Source organism: Pogonomyrmex barbatus, unplaced genomic scaffold (assembly GCF_055798465.1).
Source record: "Pogonomyrmex barbatus isolate J1 unplaced genomic scaffold, ASM5579846v1 scaffold3, whole genome shotgun sequence".
NCBI classification, from domain to species: Eukaryota; Metazoa; Arthropoda; class Insecta; order Hymenoptera; family Formicidae; genus Pogonomyrmex; species Pogonomyrmex barbatus.
The window spans coordinates 8,588,316-8,610,859 of NW_028297127.1; the positions used below are offsets into that span (position 1 = coordinate 8,588,316).

At 34.1% G+C, this 22,544-nt stretch overlaps 1 protein-coding gene across 18 annotated transcripts; it reads left to right on the top strand.

Annotated features, from left to right (window-relative positions):
* The first annotated feature begins 1,358 nt into the window (after nt 1-1,358).
* LOC105422998 (uncharacterized) lies at nt 1,359-16,052 on the top strand. 18 transcript variants are annotated; one of them, XM_089080417.1, is made up of 19 exons: nt 1,360-1,553; nt 3,497-3,521; nt 4,588-5,844; nt 7,762-7,857; nt 8,069-8,248; nt 8,554-8,760; nt 8,990-9,246; nt 9,408-9,597; nt 9,827-10,016; nt 10,573-10,673; nt 11,092-11,115; nt 11,211-11,303; nt 11,397-11,441; nt 11,550-11,616; nt 11,803-11,970; nt 12,801-12,936; nt 13,053-13,160; nt 13,326-13,478; nt 14,067-16,052. In XM_089080417.1, exons 3-19 carry the CDS (start codon nt 5,020-5,022, stop codon nt 14,125-14,127), a joined length of 2,901 nt encoding a protein of 966 aa, XP_088936543.1. In that variant the 5' UTR covers nt 1,360-1,553; nt 3,497-3,521; nt 4,588-5,019; the 3' UTR covers nt 14,128-16,052. The 18 variants fall into 18 exon arrangements, with proteins under 18 accessions (XP_088936546.1, XP_088936543.1, XP_088936542.1 ...); XM_089080420.1 differs by lacking the exon at nt 3,497-3,521 and having other exon boundaries at nt 1,359-1,553; nt 5,054-5,844; XM_089080416.1 differs by lacking the exon at nt 3,497-3,521.
* Nucleotides 16,053-22,544: the final 6,492 nt, after the last annotated feature.

Genomic DNA, 22,544 nt, shown 5'->3' on the forward strand with positions numbered 1-22,544 from the left:
AAGATAATGAATGACAATTGTTTGATTCGCTTCGATTGCATTGTCCCGATATGGAGTAAATATTATTGTTTCATTATTGTTTCAGTATTATCTCGATTTTAAATGGTAATCGTGATTATTCAATCACATTGGATCACTTGAGTTTACTAGATCCAAGTTCAATTTTGCATACAATGCGATCACGGTATCGTAACTATTTACGATGATGATGGATTTTTCATTGCATCATCGACATGCCTTGACTCATTCTCCAACTCGTATCCGTATCTTTTTTTCATTACACAAATATTTATATTGGCATAATTTATCATAATTTATTCGAGTACTGATATAGAGACATGTACCAATCGATATCTAGAAGAAAGACCTATATGCGTAATTTACGATCAGATTACTCAATTTTTCCTTTTATCCCTATAAATTTAAATAAATCTAAATATAAAGTAAAGAAGAAATAAATAAAACTTAATAAACAATTAAAGTTTATTATTACAATAAGGCTCTTTCTTTCGTCTCCACAGCCTCGACATTTTCTTGCTTTTCTATTTCTCTTTTTTTGTTTCCAAGTGTATATTTCTTCAATCTGAAAACGTATTTTGTGCGCGAAAAGCATAATACGATGTAACTGAGAGGAACAAATCTAATCCCAAGTATCAAGACAGTGGACGATGATTCGTCGCGAGGTTAACCAGGTAAAGTGATGTTACACAGCGGATCGATATAGGACTACCCATTAGTATATAGGGCGAATCAGAAGAACTTGGATACTCGGGATTTTTGAGATTGAAGAGAGAGAGAGAGAGAGAGAGAGAGAGAGAGAGAGAGAGAGAGAGAGAGAGAGAGAGAGAGAGAGAACATTATCAGAATTATAAGAAAGAAAGAAATTGTTTTTATCTCACATTTCCAAAAATACATTAGCGACTATCAGTTCAAGTATTTGATTTTAAGAGACATATAATTTGTACGCTAAACCAATTTTTCGAGTGTTTTTTTTACTCAAGATAACACTTGCACTTAATAATTGTATATCTTATTTAAAAATTACAAGTCTACAAACATTCATTTTTTTAATATATAAAATCTATTCTACTCACAATAAGGAAATTTGAAAGGAAATTTGTAAAACGTATTCATAACCTCAATTTTAATTTTAATTAAATTAAAATTTAATTAAGGAAAAATCGATTTAAAATGGAATAAAAGATCTAAAAGTTCAACAGTCTTTAGACATATATTCCTAACCCTATATTCCTAACATAAGCGATATATTCCCACCAATATTTCTTTCCTTACAATGGTTGTTCCGCAAAATGTGGGGTGTGGGGAGCAAAACGCGAGAGGTGGTTTAATGACACAGGGGTGCTCGAAGAGATATCCGATGGAAAGGTCGGATTCTGGCGGGGATTGCCCCTCCGAGTCGACCAGCGAGTGGCGTGTCGAGCCGGCGGGATCGGCCGATTAATCGAAAGTCAGACTGCCGCGGACCGTCGCCGTCGCCGTCGTTGTGACGCCGGCGTCGAGCGAAACGCAAAGCGTCCATTTTCCGCGAAGAGGTAGTAAGCGCATCGTTATCGTCTACTACTTATACATACTGTTGTTATTATTGTTATCGTTCTGGAGTGGAATAAAGTGTGAAGAGTGAACGAAATATGCCACGTTCGCATGTCTAAAATCTGCGAAAAAATGCGATCGATATCGTAATTGATTGTTAATTAATTGCGCGATTATTGATCTATATTGTTTTCGATTGAGAGAGTTTCTATATACACGTTATCTGATCTGGGAATCTGATACATATATTTCGATCAAAAGATGGAACATTGAACGGAATAAACAAAATTACATGTACATTGTACATTAATAAATTCTCTTCTTTTTTTTTAAACTGCTTGTTGTTCGAAAATTTAATTTATTCAGACAATCGCATCCGCAACGGACACATTCGAAGAGACGCAATGCGGAGAGGCACTACAGTTAAACAGACGGTCCATATCGTTCAATTTTGAAAGTATTCTTCGATATTTCATTTTTCCATTACGAAAAGTGGAACTTTATTACGCAAACTTTGACATTTTATATGATTTCAATAGCTACGTTGCTTTGGCAATGCTACTTGACACTTTCATGCGAATTTTTCCATCATTCAATTATTAATTATCTTTTAAAATAATCAAATTAACACAATGCTAATCACGTCGAAAGAATCTTCTTCTGTTCTTCTATTGTTTGCACAATAAAAATTATTTTGGCTTTTGCTGAATTAATCAATACTCAGCATTTGGAACTGTTCACGATCTTAGAAATGTGATGCGTAAGTGTACACACACACACACACACACACACACACACACACACACACACACACACACACACACACACACACACACACACGATTTGTTAACAGTTATCGATGAAGTTGACTAATAACATTGTGAACGTTATTTTTATGCACAAATCTTTTGTTGTTGAGATTGATCAATTATCGTGAAATTGGGTCACGGATTAAATCAATAACCTCTCTTCTCGATAAAATACGGCTTACTGAAATAACAAAAGAAAAGATATAAATTTGTATTTATCAATAATATAATAAAATTAGATAAATTTGCATAATATTTAATTTTGGAAAGTTTGTTGTTTAATTAATTAGAATTGAAAATTTTTACTAATTCATTTTTTCTACGGTTTTTGAGAAATAAATAGACATGATGTAGAGCGTGTATAATAGAATATGTATAATTCCAATTTATTATTAAAATTAATTATATTGAATTATTGACCTTATTTAGATTAATGTTACTTTTTAATATTGTTTATTTTCGACGAGCCGACTATTGCGATGACCGCGATAGAAAGTGAACGCGTATACTTTCCACGTGTTGTAGACAGTAAAGCGAAAGTGTAACGGCACTTGGAGTAAAACATTCACTAGGTTTCACGATATCGTTTCATTTTTAAGGTCATTTATTGAACGTATTGAACGTACCGATCACCTTATTCATCATAAAAAGAAATAATCTTTTTAACATAATACTATGTGTAAATGTAATGTAAACGTAAAATAATTAAAAAGATAGAAGAGACAAAAAGAGTTGTTCTTCCAAGGTTATTTTTAAATTAAAAACTTTGATTTTACGAGTGATATTAAATTATTAATAATCTTTTATGTGATTTTCAATTTTAACTTGATTTTCTCTTTTTCTTTTTTACATTAGTACGGACGACATAAAAATTTTTTTGATGATTTTGCTGGAAAGAAAAGTTTTCTAGAGAGATTTTCATACAAATCCTTTCATCTCTCGTTTTTTACTCGTTTTTTACTTACTCGTTGACGACTTTGATTGAGCTCTTATTGTTCTCTTTTTCTGGTTGACCCGTTTTATTGATCCTGACCATTGATCGATAACTTGAGATTAAATTTGAATCTCTCGCCAGCAGTGAACAACAAAAATTTCCTCGTCTTGGTGTGATCAATAATATTTTTCTGTTTGTGCAGTGCGCGATGTCTCCCAATCTTTCAAGTGAGCAAAAATTATGTTTAAGTGATAAGACACCGCGTCAAGGTTACTAATGTACAATTCTCGCTATTCGTCCACTCGTCACACTTACCTGTTATCATTCAATCACCATACAATAGCGATAGCCGATTAAAAATATTTGTCAAAAGTACCGCAATGAAAAAGATTCTAGGATCTTTTCGAACTCTCTTTCTCTCTCTCTCTCTCTCTCTCTCTCTCTCTTTCTTTGTTTTTCATTAAAACATAAAACATTGTTATCTACGAAAGACAATAATATGCTATCATCAGAATATATATATATATTCTGATATATGATATATATATATATATATATATATATATATTCTGATAGCATATTCTATTGCATTTATATTCATGTAAATATGAATATATATATATATATATATATATATATATATATTCATATCTCAATCAATTTATTATTAATTATGTACATATATATATAGGACTACATATCGACTTAGATATAGATAAAAATAAAAGAGGAATTTAAAATGAAATTAAAATATCAAAAATATAACTGAGAATAATCTCTCTGAGAGATCTAAAAGCAAAATTCCGCATCTCTACCGATGAAACTTGTCTCCTGTACCATAACGACAATTGTCTCGATGCCATACAGTTTCCTATTTACAATTTTTTTACGCTATATTTAGCTGAGACTAGCTGAGATTTAATTTACGAAATGTCTTTTCTATCACAGCTTAATCTCATCTCAACAAAGAATAAAAGAAAAGAAAGAAATATTTATTATTTTAATTCACTTTGCGCGCGGTGTAACGAGATCATAACTTGAAACTTTCTTGTAGATACTTTCTTGAAGATATCATTCATTGTGTAGATATCATTCATTCTCGGTGCATTTGTAATGAGTTATACACAATAAACTCGAACTTTTTTACATGGATAAGTAGCACCTAGAAAATATTATGATTTTACTGATGCTATCAATGAAAAGACCGCTGATAGCATCAAAGTCGACGGCAAGGAATCTTGAAAAAAGCGATTTTCAAATTAATCGAAAGCTTTCAACTCTGGTCTCAATTAGGTAATTGGAGCTTGCAGACTCAAGACGAAGATAAACATCCGCATTTATAAATGGCTGAATCAGTCAAACATTGGAAAGAGATGACGAAGAAAGCGCGTGACCTTAAAACTAGTAGCCAGGTCTGATCGGATAGAAGAACGTAGCTTTCCGAAACGGAAGCGAATACACGCCGAGTAAAGACGCGAATAAATGACAGTGACGAAGATGACGATGACGATGACGATGACGACGACGACGACGACGACGACGACGACGACGACAACGACAACGACGATGATGATGACAATGACGAGGTCAACGTGGAGGAATAACTACGATTACCAGTGCCGTGTAGCGCAGTTAGTAGAGCCCAGGGTATATGTGCGTTGTATTAATAGCCAAGTATAAAGCGGTGGTGGGGCCGCGGTTGCTCGCGGGTGAAAATAGAAAAGAATGTTTTTGGAATCCAATTGGTCTTGGTTGGCAGAACGATGGGGCAATATGGCCGACTTGGCCGAGCGGGTGGACGATCTGATATGCAGTTTTGACTCGACTGGTGAGACGACCATGGATACGCTGTCGATGCTGATATTCGGCTGGATGTTATTCGGTTTGATGGTGTTGTGTGTTGGCAAATATATATATAATCGTTTTGTACTGAACGAGCTCTCTGCCGCCGCTGCGGCCACTTCATCGTCGTCATTGCAGCTTGGCAAGGATGGCCATGCCTATCACGGTGAGAGTGCCGTGACAATGAGTGCTGCCGGTGGTACCGCTGTTGGAAAATTGTTGGACAAATCGAAATCGACGTTAGTGTCATCGACGTCCTCGTCGTCGCTCGCGAGGGCTGGTGCCGGTGGTGCAGGTGGCGGTGGGACCGTTAGTGCTGTTGCTGTTACCGCTGGTAATAGTAGTAGTGGTGGTACCACCGCTGGTAGTAGCGGTGGTAGTGGTAGTGGTGGTGGTGGTGGTGGTGGTGGTGGTGGTGGTGGTACGAGTGTGGTAGCAGGTACGAGATCACCGTCGCCAGGGGGTTACGTGCCACCCACACCTCCGATCAGGAAACGCCTGATTCGGAAGACTTCTGGTGCTCTCATTAGCCCGTCCCGAAGTTCCAGAGCTCTACATCTGCCAACCGCGACTGGCGCGGATGCCGAGGCCGTACGTTGGGTCAACGAACTGATCGTATGGCTGCATCATGACCTCGTTATCCTCAACGAACTCTTGGCCACTTGGGTGGTCTCCCTCAACGATTTTACCGCCGGCTCCACCGATGAGGTATGGATTGTCATTCTTTCAAGCGATTTGATAGCTCTAACGCTCGCCATATCGGCAAACATTTGAGTCAAAATTCGATTACTGAAAGTTGCGAATTTTAAGTTAACTTTAAATTTTGAAAAAAGAAGCGAGTGATTTTATAGAATTAATAACTACGAGGAATATACTTGCTTCTAATTTTACGAGACATTTTACGAGACATTTTTTTTTTATAAAACACGATACATGTTTTATGAAATTTACGTGGAACTTTGTACGATTCGTCACATCGTTCGCTCGATAAGGCAAGATATAAAGAGATATTCTTCCAACTACTCGAAGTGTGGGTGAAAAGAGAAGGGGACACGCGGTTGGGTCTGTCGCGGATGTGCGTGTGCGATAGCTCTCTCGTGTCGAGGTCGAATGTTTGAGCGAAGCACGATGACTTTTCTTGGATGCAAATGTCGCAAAATTATAATAAAGTGGAGAATTTGTTTCGATTTCATTTTTTAGCGTTTTCCAATCAGCCAAATTTATATTTATATTTATATAAGCACCCTACTCTCATCGAGAAGATTGAATTTATCATATTGAACTCTGCATTCTACTATCTCTGATGGACTTTAACAGATGATTCGTGTGCTTCTAGTTACGGGAACTCTTTCAGATTTTACAACTATCCTATGATTATGAAATTGAAAATCGATTGCTTTCTCATTCTTGCAACTCGCAAGTTATTATATCATTTATCATTATTTTATAAATTCGATATGAAGATAATTTCCTATTATTTTTATCCTAAAAAATCGATCTTTTCTTTGATGCTTGCTTATTTATAAAAAAGAAGTAAATGTATAAATAAGTTAAAAAAAATATCGTCATATATATTTTAACTATTATATTATATATTATATATTATATATATTATATAGATATATATATTATATACATATTTTTTTTAACTCTATATATATATATATATATATATATATATATATATATATATATATCTTATAAAATATTATAATTAATATTTTATAAGATATATTCAGTTACATAACTTTTTCCGTTTTTCGTCGAAGACGAAACGAATCATTCGAATCATTCATTTACAAGTGGTCATTTACATGGATCAAGATACGTTACATCAAAGGTCACTAGTATATATAAAAAAGCGTTACGGTTCGGTGCTGTCCTTGCCACGTGTAGCCGATGGCGTCATGTCGTTCGGACAATTTAAATTTCTTCGAGTGTTAAAGTCAATCCTAGCTTCTGTTGATCAAACGGTTGATGATACGTGTGATACGTTAATATACGTTTTTATATAAATACAAAGTTTATTTAGTTTTTATTGTTATAATTTTCATTAAATTCTTTTCCATCACATTCATTATATGCAACCATTAAAAATAGAACTTGGAAAGTTTAGAGTGTTTACGATATATCACAAAGCATCTCAATAAAGTTTGATGAAATAATTAATTTAAGAAGAAACAATTAAACTAACAATAGCAAAAATAAGGGGGAATTAACTCTAACAAGGATAATGAGATATATTCGGTAACAATTAAGTTTTTTAGGCCATTCTAAAAACAACAAAAGATATGTATTTAATTTAATTGTAGTAATTAATTAATTTTACATATATAGTCTGTGTCTGAAAGATTTCCCAATTGAATTAATCGAGAGTATTCTCTATAAACGTGACGTATAAATAGCGATACGGCGAAGATTATTCTTAGCTTATAATTCCAAACATGGATATGCAAACAAATGATATATCGTACAATGCACGAATGCATGCCGAACAAGAAAAAAGATGGTAACGAAATAATTATCATGCATTTAAAAAAGTACGACGCAAATGTTTCTAAGTATGCACTCTCTGTATGCATTTGTCGACTGGAATGGTCCCAATTGGACATTTATATGTTTCAGCACGGAGTCGGTGTAGAATTTGTCCGCGTACTTCCAGAGACTTATCCGCCAACATTGTCAAATATCTTCTGCGAATGTGATTCAAAGAACGATGTGGTACGTTAATTATTCGTTAAGTATCTGTGCTTTTATCAGTGCGAGCGCTTCGCACTTGTTTTGATAGTTCTAGAATTCTCTGTGTGTCAAGTAACTAGTTTTTCTTTTTCCTTCCTATCGTTCTAGTAACTCTCAAATTTGAAGGGATTGACATTTTTAATGTATAAAAAAATCATAATATTACGGTATAATCATCTTTTTTCGCATTTAGACTATCACATGCGACTGTGAAGCTACTCCAGCTTTGCAGTTGAAGGCGTTTCGACAACGAGGCGATAAGGTGGAAATTAATCACTATCGAGTCAATGTCAATCGTTTTCGCGCTCGTCTCAACGTTGTCTGCATCACTGAGAAATTGTTGGTAGATGTGAAATGCGACGGCTGGCCAGAGGTGCGTGCAACATTGATATCAACGAATTTCCTATAATGCAACACGCGGAAACATGTTGCATCCGTTCCGTTCCGTGCAATCATAGCTCTTTGTCGCTCGCTCTAGGCCGCGTTTATATAATCTTTAGTGTTTAGCGTTTCTCGGTGGAGATGCAAAACAGACATGGAAAAAAAATGTGAATCTTTCAACGTTTTTATATCTTTTTCATGTTTTCTTAAATTGTTCAGAAAAACAATATAAACGATTGATAAACGAAGAAACACATTTGATATTATATCTCTTACTATTATATTTCTATCACACAGGTAAAGATCTCTCTGGCAGCGGTAGGAACAATAAAGAAAGATTTGGACGAAAGCCAGTTGCAAGAAGTGGTAACGGAAATTGTGGTGGGTGCCCTGCGAGGCACCAATGTTCATCTCAATCTTTCTCAATATCCCACGTGTCCTCGATTATGGAGAGAGCCACCTTCTCAGTTGGCCTTTTCATATCCCACACACTACGACAATGCGGTAGGTAATCGACATTGTCAATGCACTTGTCTTAATTAGATATTTAGATATTACGTATTTAGATATATTTCCATTTTTTTTAACTAAACTTTTCTACCATGCTTAGGTAGTTTCCAAATATATATAAGTCACTTTTGTCGAAAGTAGAACTGTGTTGAAAGTATAATGCTTCACTTGTAAATTGTCATGCTGTTATTGTCATACGCGACGATTGTGACTTAACATGCAGAACATCTCGAATTCGATGATACCGCAGCCACCGCATCAACGTCTTCAAGGACACGCCGCACCCTCACCTGCATCGATGCAATATGTACCTGGCGAGAGACGACTGCTGGTGAAAGTTGTGAGGGCTGTCGACCTCGGTGGTCAACAAGGAGCCGTGGAGCCTTACTGCGTCGTGGAGTTGGATGAACCTCCGCAAAAGAACCAGACCTCTATAAAAAAGGATACCAACAATCCATTATGGGATGAAGCGTTTTTATTGTAATTGTTTACATGAAAATTTATGCGATTATTATTATTATTGCTATTATTACTTTATTTTATGCTGGATTATTCGATCAATTATCATACTTCTTTTTACAAAAGAGTAAGTTTTAATATTTTATAGAGCAATGATGCTAAACATTGACATACATTTGTAGTGACATAAGCCACAATACGAGTGAGGTGCTATTAGAAGTGTTTGATCATTTCAACAAAAGTCAAAGGTTCTTGGGATTAGGAATCGTAGGCGTTGAGGAACTTATCGCGAATCCGAGTCAACGGCAGATCATACCTCTTCAGGCACGGCCATATGAGGAGAATGATATCACAGGCACTCTTACGGTGGAGGTAATCATTCTTTTTCTTATCAATTTTTCTTCTAATTAAATATCACGATATTTTAGCATTAAATTATTTCTCTTGATAAATATGAATTTTGAATTTTGAAAGCATCATTTTTTTAAAAGACGTTTACGCTGACCAAATCTTTATAAATCGCTTCCATAATTATTTACTTTTAATAGGTTATCGTGGCTAACGCTGATTTGTCGTGCTATTATTCTATATTATTTTACAGTTTCTGTTCATCGAGGGTGCAGAGGTACCACAAATTGGGACCAAGCCTTATAAAGTCAAGGAAACGATAAAGCCAATCTCGCCGACCCGTTCCTACAGCCAAACAAATGTCATCAGCAGCAATAGTCTAAACTACAACAACGGTAACAGTACACTTATCTTGTACGACTCTGCCGCACATTCAGAAGGGGGTAATTACCGATTGCTTATCAGGCATTGATGTGTGTGTACATCTGATTGATTTTTCTTTCATTAGTACATATTAGTGACTTTTTGACCCATCCTCGTATGAAGGCAAACTCACACATGTTTCTCTTGCCCAGAACCGGTTTGAATCCCTTAATACGTAATGCATTTGTTTAAATTATGCATCGTTCGTTGCACGTTAAAACCTGATTCGCTTCGAATATATTTAGTTAGCATGAGAACAATTAGATTCTCATTCCTCGTTTATCGATTCGATATCACGCATCGAGCTCCGGATTCGATTAAGTGCAAATATCCAAAACAATTACAAAAATTATTAGAGGGGGAGGGAGGGAGGGAGGAGGAGGGAGGGGGAAGGGAGGGGGAGAGAGAGGGGGGAGGGAGGAGGAGGGGGAAGGGAGGGAGAGAGAGGGGGGAGGGAGGGAGGGAGGGAGGGAGGGAGGGAGGGAGGGGGGGGGGAGAGAGAGAGAGTGAGTCGTAGATTTCTATTCAAATCGATAACGTTAATTACGAAATTTTATTAGAAACTTGTTCTTATAGATTATCTGACGAACGGCAATGTCACGATTGTAGATTCGCCATACAAAAGCGGACAAACGAACGATAATAAAGGGACTTTGATTGTACACAGTCAACAAAGGGTAAGCTTGTGAAATAATTGTGAAAGCATTTTTTATTGCATGTGTATGAAAATGTAACACATTCGCGTAACGTACAATTATGAATAATAACCAAAGAATAAGCTAGTGTAAAAACCAAGTAAAATTGGAAAGATTTCTATCCGGCGAGAATATTACATTGCAGAATAACTTTTATATATGTACTTATATATATATATATATATATATATATATATATATATATATATATATATATATACATACTTTTATGCTTTTTTATATGTGTATATGGATATATACTAACAGAGATATTTTTTGGTTTTTTAAATCTTCTCATTTGCTTCTATCGTCATGAAATTATTATTCATTCGTGACAAATATAATATCTCTGTTATTGTACTTTCTACTAAAGCATGATTTTTTTTGGTTTCTCTTGCAGCAGCCAGAGCGACAGATTGTCAAGGTAAGAAATACTTGGTCTTGTGACTGCTTGTGTTTCCTGGTCAAAATAATCGTTTTTTTTTGCTCATAACATGAAAAAATAAATAAACTTCAAAGGGCAGTTGTTTCAACTTAATACAGACCGATATCCTGCAGCAAAGATTGAGAGGCAAATTTCAAACGTTTGTTATTCACAGTATCATACTCAGAGTTACGTTTCAATTTATTTTAACATCAAGTATATTTCTTTTGTTTCAAGAAAGTATTAACCGTGTATGCTGTGTATTTACTAATGTGTGACAGGTCGCTCTGACGGAGAATGGAAACTGGTTCGAGATATCCCCGGAAGTAAGTAAACTTGTATGATTAACGTTCTTGTTTTGATAGATAAAATTATGATAATACTAAGAAATTGGTTTTGATCTTGTATAACCTTTGAATATAATTTGTTTGCAGCATGGAATGAAAGACGTCAATGTTGCGTCGGGACCAGAGAGCACTCCCAATTCCTCTAATTCAGAAGGTAAGATGTTTCTAGCGATTCTCAATTCCTACAGCAATCTACGAAAATTATATTAAAAATATAATTTCATTATTAAAATAATTTCATTTTCATTCTTCTTATAACATTGTGTTTTTTAAATATCTATAGCATTTTTGTGAATATAATATTTTGCGAAATCTTTCTAATAAATAACGCTTATTATAGAGAGAGGAAGAGCTCGGAGAAAACGACGTGATTTCTTTGGTACCATAAAGAAGCGACTGAGTCGATCCAAAACGAGAAGTAGATCAGTTGGTCCTGAAGGTGAGATCAATCACGAAGACGCTCATTCGAGATCCATATCCGCAGATAGAGCTCGCGATCCTGGATCTGGTAAGTGTAATTTAGTATTCTTTTGTCTCTTATACTTCTCTCTCATATTCTCTCTCTTATAAGTTAAATTATTTATAATATACTACATTTATGACGATTCAATTTTCTTGTCGCATATGATATTTTTAACGATCGCGTATTTCACATTTGTTGTGTGCACCTTGAGAAAAATTTACTCGATCAAGCAACTGAACAGCTTAGACAAGTTTATCGATCAGACTACTAACTTACTTCTTATCTTTTTAATCTTATTATCTTTTTTAATCATTTATCCTCATTCGATTGTGTTGTACTGTACTCATTTGTGCACACTCTGTCTTGCTCACATATGCGTAACTCTCATGGTACTCGATTTTGGTAAGTATCTTAGCAAGAAAGAATATAATGCAAAAACTTTGCTTTTCAACATAGGCGATAAATTAAGAATATAAAGTATATAAGTATATAAAGAAAATATAATGAATATTGTTAAAATTTATTATATCGAAAAATCGTTAATAAAATCGTTTTATTTTTAGATTTCGATTTAAGAATTGATTCAGTAAAATCAATGATAATTTAAATGCGAAAAAATTAATAGATTATTTATATGCCCGGTAATTGATTGTTTCAATTCGATGTAGACATTTTATACCTTCAATAAGATGTACAATTATATTGTACATTTTTATTTTGTCTATTCAGAGAGCTGAGTTGAGCACATTTCTTGGTAATCAATATATAATTATATATAATTTATCCGTCGTTGTGTTTCGAAATCTATTTTCATTCTTTCATTTGTATTAGTAAACGTTAACGTATATTTGATAAGAATTGATACTTTTTTGTAGCTCATCTGTCGGTACCAGAACAATCGAGACGATCGAGTTTGAGCGAAGCCTCGGGTATAAGCGGAACATCCACGAGAACGTATGTTAATGAAGCTTCTACACTCGTTCTCGAGACGTTAGAAAACGGCATAAAGAAGTAAGTAACTCCCATCCTAACTCCTTGCTTGCACCTTTTGTATTCTTAAAGGAAAAAAAAAAAGAGAAAAAAATCTTTTATATTATGCTACATTGTCCATTTTTTTCTAATCTTAGGCATTATCTCGTCCCACTCTCTCTTGCACAAAAAAATAAATGGAGGAAGAAAGGAATAAAGCTCCATATATTTAATGATCACACGTTCATTGCCAAACATATGGCTGGGTAAGCATTATATTATCGATGTAACAAATACTGGCAACGACCAAGTTGAAGTTGTCGCATTGACCAACAATAATACTCATAGTATTGCATTAAATAATCTTTGACAGAATATTGCCGATAATATCGATAATGACATGCAAAATATTCAATTCATTTTGTTTCTAGAGGAACAGTTTGCGAGGTATGTAAAAAAACCCTCGCACGAAGACTCGGCAAGCAAGGCTACGAATGCAGAGACTGTCAGATGAAGTGTCATAAGCATTGTCACGTGAAAATCGATACAACATGTCGCACATCTACTATTCAGAGCATCGAGCTGTAAGTATCCCAAATTTTCACGGTTTAAATATTAAGCCATAATCGTTTTAAATATTAAGTTAGATATTTCCAAATTGCAATGAAAATTGCAGAGATTTATTACATTAAAATTAAAATTTAAAAAAAATTTTCAAGCGCTATTACAGTTATATCTATATGCCGTATATTTACCGTTATGAGACGTTACGAACATGTCCTAATATATCCTTTTCTCGCGTAAGGTCCTTACTGCCAGTACTGAGCGAATAGGATAGGTAAGATTCTTCGCATAAAAACGAGTGAATTTGCTAGTGATATCACGCATGAGAAAATGTTTGTCCTCAATAGATCGATTTACCTGATTTGCTTAGAAAGCTACTTATGGAAATGCGTTAATTCTTGTTTGCTCCTACTGCTTATCTGGATACTTCCTTCTAATTGTATATTATTGAAATTAAGAAAAATCTTGTTATTTTTGAAGATGTTACTACTGATAAAGCACGATCCAATGTGCATATATACGCATATGATTTGATTTCTGTTTTTTTTATCTCTAATCCAGAATTCATCAAAAAAACCAACTTATGTAATAATATTTATTACTTTTAGGATGTGCATCAAGGTTCCGCCACTCGAACGAAAGCCTTCTATGCTTCTATGTTCGCGGTAACGCGTTCGCCTCTATCGCGTTTCACTTATTTCTAACATAAAAAAATACAATAATGATTTTGTAATCCATTTCTAAAAGTTTCCTGCGTTTCACATTTTAACTCTTTCATTTCCGAGACAAATAGATAATTTAATCTACATATGTACTTGTCAATATTTTACAAATACAATTGTTTCACGGAAAGACAGATCGTTTGCATTTACGCAAACGTAATTTAATCTTAAAAGTTTGTTAAATCTAATTTAAAATATCTACTAATAAGATTTACAAAGTACTGTATTGTAAAAGATGGATAAATTAGACATTAGGATAAGAATTTATTTTATGGAAAGTTATAATTCTCTTATATCATTAGCGTATTGAATTTAAATTTTGCAAAATTAATTACTATTTTTATTTCACCTAATTCACCAATCTTTTGCATTCATTGTCACGTTTTCAAATGATGAAAGCAATAAAACTCAAAGTTGAAATTCAGAACTTGATACATGTGTTACCGTACGCTGTACGGAATAAAATAAACTTGAGAAATATTCTTCGTTGTCGTTTGTACAACTTTCTTGTCGTGACGAATAATCATAATTCGAAATTGATCACTGATCATCGAGCATCTAATTTTGTTTGGAGACACGTCAAATTAAATTGTCAAATTCGATCTACATTATTTTTTATTAAAATAATCAAAGACGCGATTTTACGATTAAATATACATTGTGAAAGAAAATGTAAAATTATATGAGTGACAAAAACAAAAAATGCAAAAATTATGTTACTTGGCAAAGGGAAATGCGCGGAATATATTTGCGTATACGAAAATGACCAATAACGAATAAATTTTAACTCTGTTGTAAAACATGTATCACGCTTGACGCCATGCTTGATGCAATCTCTCCTGTCGCGCTCCAGGAGGATTATTTGTATATTTGCCAATGGCGTTGGAGGGTCGCCGCTGCAGTCCGACCTGCATCCATCGAGAGAATAGGACCATCATCTCTCTCTGGAGTGCCGGTTGTGGGAATTCGAGAGAACACATGTATATATGTATATGTAATATACGTATATATGTGTATCATTGTATTGTTGACGTGTTATCCTAAATACATTATTTGCGATAAATATCATCACATGCCTCGGTAGTCGAAGGGATAAGATGCTTGCCCGGTAAGCAGGAGATCCAGTTTCGATTCCTGGCTGAGGTGGTATTTTTTCGGAAAATAATTACGAGTTTTCACGACTGGTTCGTGGTCGGCCCCACCGTAACGCACACTCTCCCTTCTTACTTGGCGTGGCGTGTATATAATTTACCGGTGACTGCGTAAATAAATAATAAAATAGCGATATTATTAGCAAAAGCACTAATCAAGATAACAATTCTTATAACAGTAATAACCACGAAAATAACGTAAGTTATAACGACGACAGTGTAAAGCAATATGGCAAAGGCAATGTGCACCAGGTTATTACATCTAATTCTACCAAACTCGACTAACTTTCTTTTAGCACAAACATCTCACAACTATGTACCTGTGTAGTTTTGCCTTAATGCAAATATGCATACACGTTTACACGTTAAACGGGAAACGACGATGCTGCCTTATTTTGGTTATTGCATTCACGATAAGGAGCAAACCATTTTAATGAGGATTCTATCGATTTTATGTGAACATTGATGAATACGAGAATATCGCATAGATTCAAGTACATATTCGAACACGTAAATAAGCGTTTATGCAATTATATTAACCAATGATATCAAAGTATTTCAAGAACGAACATGCGACACAGGTTATACACTAACTATTGCTTGTATTTCCTCACACACACACACACACACACACACACACACACACACACACACACACACACACACACACACACACACACACACACACACACACCCACACACACACACACACACACACACATCATACATATAGAGAGATAAAATTATTAGACTTGTTTAAATTGTAGATGTATGAGTATATTCAAATATTAATGATAAATTATTTACAACGCGTTGTAAACAACATTCAAATTCTTTCTGTTTAATTTATTGTTCAAATTATTGATGCAATTGCGAAATGTGATTAAGCATAAGTAAACGCAAAAAATAAAAGTATGGCGAATATAGATATATAGAGTATAAAATATCATCAGTTATACTCGATTACATTTTGTACAAAAAATGGAAAAAATTTCTTCTAGATTTCTTCTCGAACGCAACGCAAGATGTATCAGAAACATTATTGATGAACTATATGTTTCAAGATTCGTACATCTTGCTATAACGAACATCATTAGTACAAAATGCAATCAAAATGCAAAAATACACAACGTTACACTTAGGCTGTTAACGATATGTCAATATATACAGCGATGTATTTACATATTTACAGAGAATCTTAAAAAGTAATATTAAATTTCAACGAATAGATGATATCGAGCCAATGGCTTTTTTCTTTATCATATCTTTGTATCTACATTCTAAAGAGTATACAAGCTGCATCATAATTTTCTCGATAATTCTGTCAATTACAACTAAACTACTAGCAAACCCCACTGGCAAGTTTCGTAGTCGAACAGCACACGAATGATGCTAAACATAAAATTACAATTACATTAATATGTCGCTGTTAATCGAACATGCATATATATACATATACGCATATACATACAGCGATAAAATGCAATATAAATCGAACGAGTTTAACTTTTCCTACACACATACAGGCTGTGAGATATAACATTAGCGGATTCAAAGTCACAGACATCTTTTACAAGATATAGATTGTATACACAAGTCTAGTTTTTCGATTTTAAAAGAGAAGAACTACGAAACCAATCTTAAATACATTTACGTGTTCATCAAAATTTTTCATTTGAAAATTATAGTGAATTTAATTTATCTAATATAAAAATTATTTAATATGTACTTCAATTTTCTTAATTTAATATAATTTTACAATATGAGAGAGAGAGAGAGAGAGAGAGAGAGAGAGAGAGAGAGAGAAAGAGAGAAATTGTATTTTTATATGTTCAATATTCATTCTCTCATCATTATAAACAATATCACAGGAAATTTCAATTACACTTTACTTTATCAGGAATAAAATGGGAATATAAAATTGAAATATTATATATACATATATTTTCACGAATAAAAATATCCGTTTCAGAAAATCGCTTCAAAGAAATCGCCTGTAGATTTGTCAGCAATAGATTCAATAGAAATTCAGCCATTAGACATCCACACCGGTTAAATAATATAATAATTAGAATTTAAATTTCGTAAAATAATATCATAATTGTAATTGTTTTTATAAAAATTAATTGTATTCTTTAGAAGCATCGCATAATTGCATACTTAATTGAAAGTACAATGATATGATGTTGCAAAGCAATTTAAGATTAAGGTAATTATATACGATAGATGAAATTCTTCCCTGTTCGCTCACAGCAATGCGCACATCTCTTTTCGTATTTTTTTTTTCGTTCCTTTGCCGAAGACCATAGGTCGCGTTTTATCACAAATTTATAATTATATAAATATTGAAATCCAATTATAAAGCGCTGACGCCAAAAGATATATAAGCGACAACGATTGTGCCTATAGACTATTTGGCCTATGATGATGTTGTTGTATAATAATATTAATAATATTAATAGTAATAATAATGTTATACACTCTTTTCACACACAAAAAAAATCTATTTATGGATGATATTTCCAATTGTTCCGCAAAAGCTTGTGACTCTCAATTCAACATCGATCGTATCTTTCTCTTTGTGTATATAAAAGCCGAATCTAGTCTGAAAATAAGCGAGTGCGAACAAACATGAATATGCAATATACTTTAGAAAATGCGAAAAGGCAGTATAGCAATACCGTTCTCCGTCTGCTCCAGATCCAGATCTGGTTTGATACAAAGAGATCATGACGATGTTGATTATTATGCATTGCCGAAATTTGTAATAATAATACTATTATAATTTATATATATATATATATATATATATATATATATATAATGTTACTATTAATAAATTACAATGGACGATGATAATGATAATTGTATAATTTAATGTTACAAAAAGTAATATATTGTGATTCTATAAAACGTTGTATCATTCCATTCAGTCTTTCTCTGTTTGTCCTCCCTCAACATTTATTCTCAACTCACATTAAAAACTCAAATTAAGTAAAATTAAAATAATATCTATGTTAAAAGCGGATGATTATTGATTGTATGTAAACTTTTATTTAAAACAGGCCTGTTCAACGTTTTGCTGGCGAATCAAACTCTTTCACTTCTTCATTCATCTCATTGAGGAAGACAAAAAACATAAAAGGATAAACGATAAAATCTATTGTCTGACTTAAAAAAATCATATTATCGCTGACACGTGCTTATTGGATATTGCAATTTACACGCATCTTCCTTCCTCTCCCACACACATACACATATCTTTGCTTCCAAGTTTATTCTTTCCCTTATCGGTTACGAGCTTATAACAAGTTCGCGATATAATGCAGCAATATGCGACATGTAATGGTTTTCATCACGCGCAACGATCAGTCACGTTTCTGCCTTACCACTCAAGTTCAATTTACAATCACGTCATGCTGAAATACAATCCTTTCACGCGCGCAACGTTTGATTGCGCGCGTGAAAAGATTGTATTCGACAAAGTGTATAGTTGATCGATGAAAGTCCGCTCTCGAACTATTGTAAAATCTTTTGATTCTTTTCGACACAAAAGCTCTATATCTCTTTATGTACGAGATATCTCAAAAGCATTTAATATCTCTATAAAGTATTTCTTTAAGATAGATTTTTTAACTATTTTGGAATTGATATATGTATACAAAATGTATACGCAATTGAACTTTAGAAAAATATCACGATAAAAAGTTTAACAACAACCGAACTCTTTTAAGATTAACGAATATCATATTATTCGTTTTAACATTAATCAAATTTCTCAATTTTTTAATTCGTTACATCTATAAGACAGATTGTATACCAATCTATTAATTATTAAATGATATTTTTCTGCTGTGTTGGCTGCTTCATTATTTCCTGTTAAATTCTTGCAAAAAGAATAATATTCTTAAAAAGAATAAAAATATACAATATTAATAAATAATTAATTTTTCGCCCTATTTTGATTACATATTATCACAGGTCTATTTTTATAATACAATCTATTTTTATAATACAAATTATGCTTTATTTGACATTATTCTAAATGATGCAAAGTTAAATTATTAATAAGTTAATTAATAAGAACAGAAACATAAGAATAGAATTCATAGAAATATTATAGGCTTGCCTTTCACAGTGGTTATTATTTTGCGTTACTTGCTACTTAATTTTAACAATTATAAATACATAAAACTCATTATTATACACGTACAGTGCATTATTATACACGTCCATCCATGGATACGTACAATCTTTGGATTCCATCATCCAGAGTTTGTATCTGTATTTAAAATATGAAAAAGAGTGGAGCGATCTTACGCATCTCCGAAACAGGGAGAATGGCGACTATACCGAGCGATGTAGAGGGTTATCCAGTGTCATTCGTTCGTCGACCCAATTGCAGGTCAAAGTTCCACTTTCCCGCCGGGCGTGCGTGGTTGAGAGAGATTTGGCTCGTCGCTGTGACGACGTGACGCAACGTGATCACGTCATTAACGCGGGATGGAACGGCGAAGGGTCGATGAACTCTCAGCTTCGAGCAGCGTTCGTTTCGATCAGCCGACCACCATCGACCAGGACCAGACGCGACTAGCTGGTTGATTGTGATTGACTGGTTGGTGCTAGCTGGTACTGGCTGATGCTGATTGATGCTGGTTGATTCTGGCTGGTGTTGGCTGGGCATGGACGGAGTGAATGGGGAATGCGATGTGACGCGTAAATCCTTTTCTCTTTTCGTCGTGCTCCATATCATTGACTCGACTCGAGTCTGACACGTCCTTGCCACGTCTACGGAACGTATGCGTCTATCCGAATGGAAAAGTGACAAATATTTTACGTTACTGAAAGCAATATGTATAACAGAATGTAAAATGTTTAACTGAATTTTATTTTTCTCGATGCATTCTTGTATTTTCTATTCTTTATCATGGGACTCGATCTGTATCTCCGCCAAATATATTTATAGATAACAACGAAGATAACAAAGAAAAGGAAAAAAGAGAAGCGCCACATCTCTGGTAATGGTTATATAAACAATTACAATTTTAAAGCTTCTCATCAAGTCAAAATTAACTGATATCCTATGTTTTATTAAAATTAATTAATAATTGTTTCTTCAAATATACGCAAGCTTTCCTAGATATTTGTAGTAACTGTGTTAATTCGAAAGCGATCATTAACTTAATCTAATCTATTCGAGGCGCAAGTGATCTTGTACTCGGCGATACTTGCGGAACAGAGAAAGGTGCTAGGTCATCAAGATGTACACACGCGACTGACGTACATATGTATGTGCAATACAAGAGGTAAGCTTCAAGATTGACCGCTACAAAGGGTCGAAGGCTACGGGATTAAGTCTCGACCGAGTTCGTTCCGCATTGCGCGGCGGCGGCGGAAACTGGGACGCGTTATCAGTGGCCTTCTCAATGACGTGAATGACGTCACTACGCCAATGAGAAAATTGGGCCAAAGACATTGTGTAGGGAAAAGAGGAAGCAAAGGATCAGACAATCCGACATAAAGTTCATGCTGAAAGCTACGGCTATTTCGAGAGAAAACTATTCACGTTTCATATAACCGATAGGCTTTTTAGCATCCGGGACAAAAAAGTCGTAGCTTTCTGTGGAATCAACTAAACATTTGCCAGCTCCGAGGAACTCAATTTTCCTTCCGTACTTTTTATATATTTGGATTTACGATGTTATATCATAAAGATATTAATCTCCGCTAAACTTACTGTCGGGATTTTATATAATTTTACTCTTTTCGCTTAAACTCTCCTGCTTTTAGTACACAATAATATTTAATTGATTTTAATGATATATCACCGACGAGATTTATTAAAAACAATCTCGTTATTCTTAGCAAACTAGCCAATCTTTTTCTCTATCATTTATAAAATAATAGAAGAAAAGCCATTAGTGGATTATTATGATCCTAAAGTAAGAAATATTTTAAGATCCATCAAGAAATTTACATAGACATTTTGCGAAAGACTAACGACAAAAGTTATGCATATAAATAATAAAGATGTCGAGATAGTAAAAAAACAATAAAATAAAATTAAACGCAAAGGATTAACGCTTTAATTAATTTCAATTAGAAATAAATGATAAGTGAAGAATAACTAAAAATTAATGAATTATGAAAATAAAAATATATTCAACTTTAGAATGAGAGAGAGAGAGAGAGAGAGAGAGAGAGAGAGAGAGAGAGAGAGAGAGAGAGAGAGAGAGAGAGAGAGAGATTTAATGTTTAAATGACAAAGAGATAAAGGATAAACACAACAGGGAATAAACGAGAGAAGAGGAGTGAGTAAGCGCGAATTATTGAATGAACTATGACATTTTACAGAGGTAGATCATCATATCTACCGATGTACCTACTTTGTCCAGGACTCGTGAATGGAACTCTTGCGCATCCTGACGTCACACGGGGGTGCAAGCTCCTGCAAGTAGGTCAGTCTTTAGTTCTGTCATGGCCATGGATAAAAATACATACCGTGATGGCAACGCGCGTAACTGCGAGCTTTCTCTTTTTTTGCGATAATCGCGTCGCCGTATTGTGCAGTATCCGCAGATACGGACGTTTTAAGCCAAATCCAAATCGCACGAATTAGTAGCGCGCGATGCCGTTATCATGCCGTTCGCACTCATTGATACTCGTATCGTGTATTTGTTAAGTGTACTTGCTCATTCGTCTTGGTTTGCGCTTATTTTTTGTTTTGAGATTCAGTTTTACGCGCATGCCGCAATTCTCTCGAAATTTAGCCGAGTAGTAGCTTTCAGATTTCCGTTTGATGCACATTTCCGCGATTCTTTAAAATGCAATAATGCATGACTCTTTATGTCGAGGGAATGTAAATAAAAAATCGGTCATAAGATCATTTGATCTATCAATGTGTCATCAAGTTCAACGAGTAATGCGAACGCATATTATTACTTGGCTGGATTTTATCAAATTTTATATCATAAAAGAATGTCAATAATGGTTATTTCTAATGTAGTTTTGGTAAAGGAAAAGAAGGGAACACTCTTCTTTTAGAATGAAAAACGTTTATTTGAAACGTAAATGTTGACATAGACAAAACAATATAAAACATTCAGTCCTGAGTAACAGATCTTTATCCAATCTTTTTACATTTTTATACGACGATCATTCTGCGCGATTACATCATTATATTTATATTATATTTATATCATTATATTAAATA

Coding starts and splice junctions, on each gene's coding strand:
- LOC105422998 (XM_089080417.1), top strand. CDS start 5,020: ATGTTTTTGGAATCCAATTGGTCTTGGTTGGCAGAACGATGGGGCAAT. Junction 7,858..8,068: donor GTGATTCAAAGAACGATGTG/GTACGTTAATTA, acceptor TTTCGCATTTAG/ACTATCACATGCGACTGTGA. Junction 11,116..11,210: donor CAGAGCGACAGATTGTCAAG/GTAAGAAATACT, acceptor TAAACTTCAAAG/GGCAGTTGTTTCAACTTAAT.